Source organism: Xyrauchen texanus, chromosome 25 (genome assembly GCF_025860055.1).
Source record: "Xyrauchen texanus isolate HMW12.3.18 chromosome 25, RBS_HiC_50CHRs, whole genome shotgun sequence".
Taxonomy (NCBI): Eukaryota; Metazoa; Chordata; class Actinopteri; order Cypriniformes; family Catostomidae; genus Xyrauchen; species Xyrauchen texanus.
In genome coordinates, this window is record NC_068300.1 from 27,839,179 (window position 1) to 27,848,413 (window position 9,235).

Sequence of the window (9,235 nt, forward strand, 5' to 3'; positions counted from 1 at the left end):
AATGTTGTGTGATCAGATCACAAAAACCACATATGTATGCTGTCAAAAACACATGTGTCCACATCGCATTTGAGGTGTAAATGGTAATCCATCTTTTATGCGCCCCAGTAGTAGTGAAGAACCACCCCTCACCTGTCGATAAACTGCTCTGCTAAAACAAGAGAGTTTAAACTTTGGCAATTATGATTGGGGTTAAACAGGAAATAACTGTCCGATCTGAACATTTTTAAAAGGGGATACAAACACAAAAGCTTCAAGGATCTTCTTCAGTGTATCTGATATCAACACAGATGAGAAGCATGAACACCTGAAGTTCCTTCAATACAGGCGATTGTGCTTGGATAACATTTTATATAAAATTTTAAATCTAGGAGATACAGCGTGCCATTTCTTTCTTTTTTTCTTTGTTTCTTTTGACTTTTTTGACTTTATTATCATGCAGTAACACACTGACATAGTGACATAGTGAGCGGCAAGCCGCTTTGAAATACAAGGATTTCTACTCTTTTTCTTAGTTTTAAAGCAGACTGTTTGTTAATTTTTGTGATAATTGTAATATAAATTATATTAACTTGCTCTCCTCTCAGTTTCTAATAAAGATCAGGGCACAGGTGAAGTCACTGTCAGGGCATTGTGCTACAGGTCCACGAGGAAAACAGATAAACCTCACAGTTTGAGTGTATGGTGAAGCTAGAATTGATAAGACTGCAGTTACAGGCTTGTTACATTAATAGCCCGATGTTCCTGGGGACTCGGCTAAGGTTATTCATGTTTAATGTAACTCAAATCAAATGAAAACAGTTATTGTAGGCAGGTAAGCTTCCCTAGCTGGTACCCTCTGTGTAAAATGCGTTCTTATTCAAGTTTTCAACTCAGTCATTCGTTTAAGATGCAATCTTGTGTTATAAGTATTAGGCTATCATGATTATACAGTGAGCAAGCTATATAAATAAGTATTTAATATAATAAAAGTGTAGAGCAACAACTGAGGGTGTAAGGTAAAGGCTGAATATTGTAGATTTATTACAATATGTTGCATGTTTTAATTAAAATACTTGTGGATATGCATGAGCACACACTCTACAAAGGCCTGACTGGAGATTTGCCTGATCTATCCATCCTTCAGGTGAGTAGGGATACAACAATAGCAAATTTCACTGTACAGTATGATATATCAACCAAAATCTGTATACCAATATTTCATTATTTTCTTTTTCCTCCCCTTTTACAAAAAAGGGCTGCCGCCGGCGGTGCGCCATCAAACGTGTTTGCGATATCGCCATTCTGCCGCTTCTACTGCCGCCGGAGCACCGCCAGCGGCCCGCCGACTTATTGCTATCTGGGATTAACCTCATTGGAGGCATACTCCTATTCACAGGTCTTGCTAACAACTTGACGCGTGAAAACTACATCCACAATCATACAATGGTCCACCTCACTATGTTGGCTGAGAATAATTTGAACCTTTAACAAATGATAAATAAACAAAAATACAGTAGATAAAAAGGACAGACCTCAACTTACAAGTGAAACATTAGTAAAATGTTTTACGAGAATCCATTTGAAGAACAGCTGTTGTTTTAGAATGCTCTTAAGGTGTGTATCTATTTGGTCTGAGGAAATATTTGAGCATTAAGATCAAAGTGAAGTAAATCAAGTAAAATATTTCAAAGAATACTCCAGGTTCAATACAGATAAAGCTCTATCTGTATTAAGCGCAATTGACAGCATTTGTGGCTTAATGTTGATTTCCACAAAATGGATAATTTCAACTCAATTTAATAAATTTTTTTTAAAAAAGACGTGTCGATTGTAGTGACACAAGGGGTCTCTTCTGAGAGCCTCGCGTACCTCTGAACTTGAACTTGAGAAAAGGCCGATGTCAAGTTGGCAGACAGCACTCCCCCCAGTGAGCCTTCTAGTACTGGTGCCGGACATACGTGTATAAAGGGAGCGGGCGAGCGAATGCCAGACAGATTTTTTTCTTCGGAGCCGAACGGTTGAGTGTTTAGCGAGCTGTGTGCACGACTGTTTCCCCACCTCTGCAAGAGATCTTTCCTGTTGGCTTTGACGGCGCATTCCAGCGGTTTTCTCCTCTCTGCACGCTGTGCAGACTGTGCCCCTGGGCGCTTCGACAGCGCTTCTCTTATAAAAGAGTTGATTCTCTGAAAGAGTTTGATTCTGGTAAAAGAGCAACACACACAAGTGAACATTGAACGTCCTTTTCAGGACGTGTCTTTTTAATGATGCCCTTCCGCCGCTGTGTAGTTCCTGGATGTGGTCAATTTCTCTCCACTTCTCGTGTGCCTGGGCTGCGAACATACGCAGGCAGCATTTTATGAATGGTTCACATTATCAGTGCGAGAACATTCTTCTCTCACGAGAGAAAGCCACTTCGGCTGCCCCACGTCGTTCCTTCTTCCCACGGGATTGAGGACGACACAGCTGGCGTCGAATGCGATTCGGGGATGACGATGGGCTCGGTTTCGCCGGGTAAAACCCCAGAAACCACCCGCCCCCCGGCACGCTTGCTTGCTTCCATCTGAGCTCGGGATGAGTGCGGCTTGCTTTGCGGCCAGCCAGCACTCTCCTTCAAGCCCCGGGAATTGAATGACGATTAAGCCGCTGCATCAGAGAGCGTCACAGCAGCGTCTGATGCTGATGACTCACCTGGGCTGCCACCTTCGGGTCCGCTCGCCCAGTCTGAGCCTGACGCACGGATGTCCGCTATGCTTTCCCGGGCCGCCGTGAGCACGAGGTGGACTAGAAACCTCTGTCCCCCCCTCAAGGCTACTCGATCGGTTCCGGGAGGAAAAGCCTTGTTTTCCTTATTCTTCTTTGCCGCACCCCCTTCGGGCTGCAATATCCACATTGTTAATAAAAGAGCAATTTCCTCACTTCCTGGGTCATTTAGCCGGCACGCGCCATTCTTACGGCACCCCGGCACAAAAATCTTACAGTCCTGGCTCCCTGGACGCAGTCATCTGGCATCCGGAGCCGCAACTGTCCAGCTCCGGCAGGCCAGTGCTGACGAGTTTGGAAGACCTCCCTACAGGACCTCCTCCTCGGTCTCTACCCGCCCCCTGCCGGGTGCGCGGAGCGAGGTAAGTTCTTTGAGTTTCTCTCAACACCCAAGCCTCGGGATGCGCTTCTGCCTCCTGATGCATTATTACTTGCTCCCCCCCACTGCAAAGCCCCACCTGGTACGTCAAAAACAATCGTCCAGTTAATGCCCCTCGCATGGAGCTTGGATGTCGCTATCCAACAAGTCACGTTGGCTGGCCAAGACCATCCGACTCAGCTACGCGATTCAGTTCACCGGGCTCCCACCTCGTCTCGGCAGTATTCACTCCACTGCATGTGCGGTGGAAATGCCAGCACCTTGCATACAGAGGTTACGACCCTGCTACTCAGAGAAGAGATAGAGCCTGTCCCTCCAGCCGAGATGGAGAAGGGTCTCTACAGCCCTTACTTAATCGTACCCACGGTGGGCTGCAGCCAATCTTTTATCTGCGAGTTCTCAACTGGACTTTACACAAACTCCCGTTCAGAATGCTCACGCAGAAACAAATTATAACCTGCGTTTGCATTAGATTGGTTTGCAGCGGTAGACCTGAAGGACGCGTATTTCACGTCTCCATTCTGCCTCGGTGTCGACCCTCCCTATGGCTTGTGTCCAACGCTTGTGTCCTCCCCTTCGGCCCGTCCCTGTCCCCTCACGTCTTCACAAGGTCGCAGAGGCGGCCCTTGCCCCGCTACGGGAAGTGGACATACGCATACCCGATTACCTCGATGACTGGCTCATCCTAGCACACTCTTGAGAGTTACTATGCGCCCACAGGGACCAGGTGCTCACGCACCTCAGCCGTTTGGGGCTTCAGGTCAGCTGGGAAGAAAAGCAAGCTCTTTCCGGTTCAGAGCATCTCTTTTCCCGGCTTGGAGTTAGACTCAGTCTCAATATCTGCACGCCTCACAACTGAGCGCACGCGGTCAGTGCTCAGGTGCCTCGCTCGCTTCAAGCCAGGCACAGCGGTTCAGCACTGGCTTCAGACTCAAGTCCCGAGATGGGCATGGCACCTCGGCACATGCAGTGTGTCTACCTCAGTGGCTCCTTACTGGCCCATTCGGACCTGGCTCCCGGATTTCAAGCTCCTCCCGACAGCACATTATTGGCAAATTCACCCTCTGGCACCCGCGCCCAGACTTCTGGAATCGCCACGTCTGGTCCCTGGACGGGACGTGGAAGACTTAAGTGGTCTACCACCTGCAGTCGTAGACACGATCAACCAAGCCAGAGCTCCCTCTACCAGGCAGCTTTACACCCTCAAGTGCCGTTTGTTCGCAAATTGGTGTTCTTCCAGATCTGAAGACCCACAGAGATGCGCAGTTTGGTCAGTGCTTTCATTCCTGCAGGAGAAGCTGGAGGGGAGGCGGTCACTCTCCACCTTGAAGGTGTATGTTGCAGCTATAGCAGCCCACCACGACGCAGTAGATGGCAAGTCCCTTGGTAAACACGACTTGATTATCAGGTTCCTTAAGAGGCCCCTGGAGGTTGAACCCTTCCCGGCCAAGCCTGTTCCCCTCCTGGGATCTCTCAGTAGTCCTCTCAGGCCTTCAGAGACCCCCCTTTCGAGCAACTTGATTCATGATTTCGAGCTCAAAGCCCTCTCTTTGAAGACGGCCCTCCTGATCGCGCTCGCTTCCATCAAGAGGGTTGGGGACCTGCAAGTGTTCTCTGTCAGCGACACTTGCCTGGAATTCGGTCCGGCAGATGCTCACGTCATCCTAAGACCGCGACCGGGCTACGTGCCCAAGGTTCCTACGACCCCCTTCAGGGTTCAGGTCGTGAACCTACAAGCAAAGCTGTCCTGGGAGGAGGCAGATCCAGCCTCTTCGTTGCTGTGTCCGGTACGTGCTTTGCATATCCATGTGGACTGCACGCAGGGCCCTAGATGTTCTGAGCAGCTCTTTGTCGTCTTTGGTGGACAGCGGAAAGGGAACGCCGTCTCAAAACAGAGGTTAACTCATTGGGTTGTTGATGCTATCCCCTAGCCTATCACACCAAGGCCGTGGCCCTCGCTTTTTTGGCTTCGAGCACACTCTACAAGAAGTGTGGCATCCTCGTGGACATTGGCCCATGGCACCTCCCTAGCAGACATCTGAAAGAATAGGAACGGAAAAGGACGCCTTCCCCGACGCATCTATAGCGTTAAGATAGCCCAAGCCGCTTTTTAACTCTATGACGAGAAACATATAGAGAGAAATGGCCAGCTGCAAGTCACGTTGCCTGTTGCCATACGGGTACGGGGAAACTAAGAGCGGTATATGATACCTGTTATTGGGGGCATTGGAGAGGGTTTACGTGCAGCTGACCCAGCTGCTTCTAGCACGCAACAGCCTGCTTGCACCTGGCTCGGCTGCCACGTAACACGGGTTAGTACGTGCCGTTTTTTAAGTGGGAACCCTTGTCACTACAATCGACACAACGTCGAGTGAGTGACAGAAGGGGAATGTCGTGGTTACTGCTGTAACCGCCATTCCCCGATGGAAGGAAAGGGACGTTGTGTTCACCTTGCCACGTCACTATCCCTACCACTGTAATGCGCCGTAACTGTATTCTCGGCTCCTCAGTGAAAACCTGTCTGGCATTCGCTCGCCCACTCCCTTTATACCCGTATGTCCGAGGGCGGGGCATGCAAATTCTGTCTGCCAACTTGACATTGGCCTTTTCTCAAGTTTAAGTTCAGAGGTACAAGAGGCTCTCAGAAGAGACTCTTTGTGTCACTACAATAGAGGTTACAACAGCAACCATGACGTTTTCAATAAATAAATAAATAATTCAAATACACATTAAAATATTTTTGACAACATAAATATTTATTAAATAATATCACCCTGTACACCAATAGTGATTATTTTTAATGCTTTGCAATGTAAGCACCATAAAGTATATAAATATATTAATATGTTACTATAAACATGTTATTATATGCCAGGCTACATTTTTTACACTCAGTTTTATACAAAATGTAACAGAGGGTCCCTGGTCTTTCCATCCTCCAACAGGTTGAAGACCCCTGTACAAGACATTTAATGAAATGCAGCAATTACTTACCAATATATACAGGTGCGTAGTTTGACTTGACATTTTCATCAAGATAGGTGACCCCGAGTGTGTACAAAGGGGTCGCCCCTACCCCATGTAGAAACTGTCCCAGCATAAAGACATAGCGGTAAGTTGAGAGCCCTCCTTCTTCACCTACACATGTCTCCGTGTGATTGGCTGAGCACAGTCCCATGCGCTCCGGTACTCTCGCCTGATAGGGTGGTGTTGTGAAATGGGGGAGGGCAAAGACCAGTGACCCCAGTGCCATGATCAGCACACCCCAGCCCAGCCATCGAGGTTTATGGCCAGTACCACCAAAGTAGCTTACGAAAGTCAGACAAACACAAGCAGCAATGTCATAGGAGCTCGCAATGAGTCCCGCCTGAAGATGCAACAAATAACACAGTGTTAATACTGCAGAGAAATATACTTTCATACTAGTTATACTAGCTTTACAATACAACTGAACCAAATTTATATGTCCCATAGTAGGTAAGATTGGGATTACAGTAATGGGCCAATAATCAAAGTACATTCCAACTGTAGTTTGATGTCAATGATACCCAAATTGTGTACTATTTCAAGTGGATTTTTGAAGTATGCATTCAGACATGCTTTTTGAACTAATGTTACCCACAACATCTTGCTCTACTGAAGAGGACTGGTTTGCAAAGGTACTTTGATGCAGAATCAAGAGTCAATTTTATGACACTGTAGTATGTGCCAATCACTACTGTTATAATGGCTTGATACTTGAAAGAACATACTTTATCATCGACAGGACAAAACTTTATTTTTATCTTTAGTAGAAGTTTGTAAATTGGGATTCAGCCTAAAATTTGTATTTAGATTGGGGCTGCAGAGGAATTAACTACCATAAGAGATTTTCACCAAGAAGTAGACTGTTCTAGCCAGCATTCGTTTTTTTTTGTTCTGTATAGAACCACAAACATGTTTCATTGCTCATACATTGACATGTTGGTTGGCAATGTGTGGTTATCCTTAGAACATCTTGAAACATTTGACTGGCCAACATAGTTGGTAATTAATGTTAGTAAAACCATTTTATAACTTCAGACGAAAAATTTTGCCATTTTAAACATATATTAAAGTCAATGTGAGTCCCAAACCATTTTACTTTTATAATTTTGCATATCTGAGTAAAAGAAGAGATTATATGAAATAATTTAGGGCGGGATTTAACATTATCCATTGGCATTGACTGGATTGTGAAAAATGTCCATTACAAACCAAAAAGGAAGCACACCTAAATGCAAATTTGCAAAACAATTCTTTAAATAACCTATTTTGCTATTGGTTAACATTGTAGCCCAGTGTGGCCTAAGTGATGTCAGTGGAAAGAGAAAGTTGTTTCAGAGGATAAGCAAGTTATTAGGGGCCAAGCACCAAAGGTGCGGTGTTTGATATCAGCCATATCAGCCCTCCACCATTAAAAAAAAACAAAAAACAAATTTAAATGTAATGTATGCATCTTTTGAATGATTTGTCGGATTTGAAAGGAAACTGGTATGCATCTTTGACATCATGTCTTGAGGGTTCCTGAGCAGTTTGGAGACAATAGAACTTAGTGATCATAATACTTTAAAAATATAAACAAAATGTTTTATGTATTAATGGGCCCTTAATATTCAGAAAATGGTGGAGAGAAACTTGGTATGTCTCTTTATCACCTGTAACGCTTGTGGCAATGTGGCACAGAGGTTAGTACACTGTAACTGTATGCTGTTGACATCAAAGGGTACCGATTCGAGGCTGGCTTGGAGCAACTTGTAAACAATTGAGCATTTGCAGTGTACATCAAATCCACTCTATGCTTTCTTCCAGTTGTGTTGGATATCAGCATTCCACCATTTTTAATTTTAATCTTAAGAAATTAGTTTTTTGAACGCTTGGTCAGATTTGAAAAAAGATCATATTTATCTTTGTCATAATGTCATGAGGGTATCTGAGAAGATTGAATACAGTGGTCAAAATGCTTAGTGAACTAAAAACATGTCATATAGAGTATCATTGCTTCCTTATTCTTAAAATAGTCTTCAGAAAATGGCAGAGAAATTTCAAAATGTTTTTTTCCTCCCCATTGAAAACCTACTGACTCTCAGCTTGGAATGTTTCTTTCTGTGGCTGTGTGATGCAGTGGTATGTGTGTCATTTTCTATTTCATGTTGACTTTAAGTTGGACAAACTTACCTGGTAGCTGCGGAGGTCAAAACGTCTCTCGATGGAGGTGATGACGGTGTTGATGAAGCCATTGATAATCATGCCCTGGAGGAAGGAGGCCACACAGAGGAAGAAGAGAACCCAGCGGGGGGTATTGAAGATCTGAGTAAACTGTGGAGTCAATGATCCCCATCCACAAAGATTCTCAGAGTCTGTGGGGACAAACTTTATCCCGAGGGGTGGCTCTGTGAGCTCAGCCCCTAATTTGTCTGTCTTTTGGATCACAGTGTGGGCATCTGCAGATGAGCAGCCTGAACCAGAGCCCTGTGACTCCACCGGGCTGGGGGTGTCAGGACTGGGTCCCAGTGGACTGTCCTGTAGGACCAGAAACTCTTGGGTGGAGCTGAAGGAGGAGTCATTGTTTATCAGGTGGGGCATGGCCCCAATAGAGGTGCAGCGACAGACTTTAAAAAGGATATAGGAAATAATCACAAATGCTTTCCACAGGAAAGGCTGGTTCTATGTTCTGTGTACAGAGGTATGATTGCAGTCTATGGACAATGTTCTCTGTACAAGGGTGTTTTCTGTTGTTTGCAATTTATCCTAATGATAACAAAGGTGTAAAAGTTGTATGGATCTCTGAAAATGTTATTCTGCAAAAAAAGAGGGAGAAAGGGACACAATTTTAAAGTTTGGCACAATTTTAATCTGCAACAGTAAATCATTAGTGTACTTGCTAATGCAAGGAGGAAAGCATGTCATATACTGTACGTGTTTGGAACAACTACACTTTAGCATACTTGTCTTGCACTTTTTTGTTTGTGGAGGATGTGAGCTATTAAAATTCTAACCAATCAGACAGAGAAAAATAAACAGATTTACATTGAAGGAGGGACCCAGGCCATATCTAGGCACCAGAATATTATAGCGATGTGCGGGTAGACTCTT

At 45.1% G+C, this 9,235-nt stretch overlaps 1 protein-coding gene across 1 annotated transcript in view; it reads right to left on the bottom strand.

The window, feature by feature from the left end:
* The window catches only part of LOC127619120 (solute carrier organic anion transporter family member 4A1-like), a 43,061-nt gene extending 34,232 nt beyond the window's left edge, over positions 1-8,829 (bottom strand). The window contains exons 1-2 of the mRNA XM_052091884.1: positions 8,318-8,829; positions 6,116-6,488 (exon numbers count right to left, since the gene is read on the bottom strand). Of these exons, the coding sequence (XP_051947844.1) occupies positions 6,116-6,488; positions 8,318-8,725 (781 nt within the window). The 5' untranslated portion in view covers positions 8,726-8,829. The remainder of the gene's footprint in view (positions 1-6,115; positions 6,489-8,317) is intronic.
* Positions 8,830-9,235: the final 406 nt, after the last annotated feature.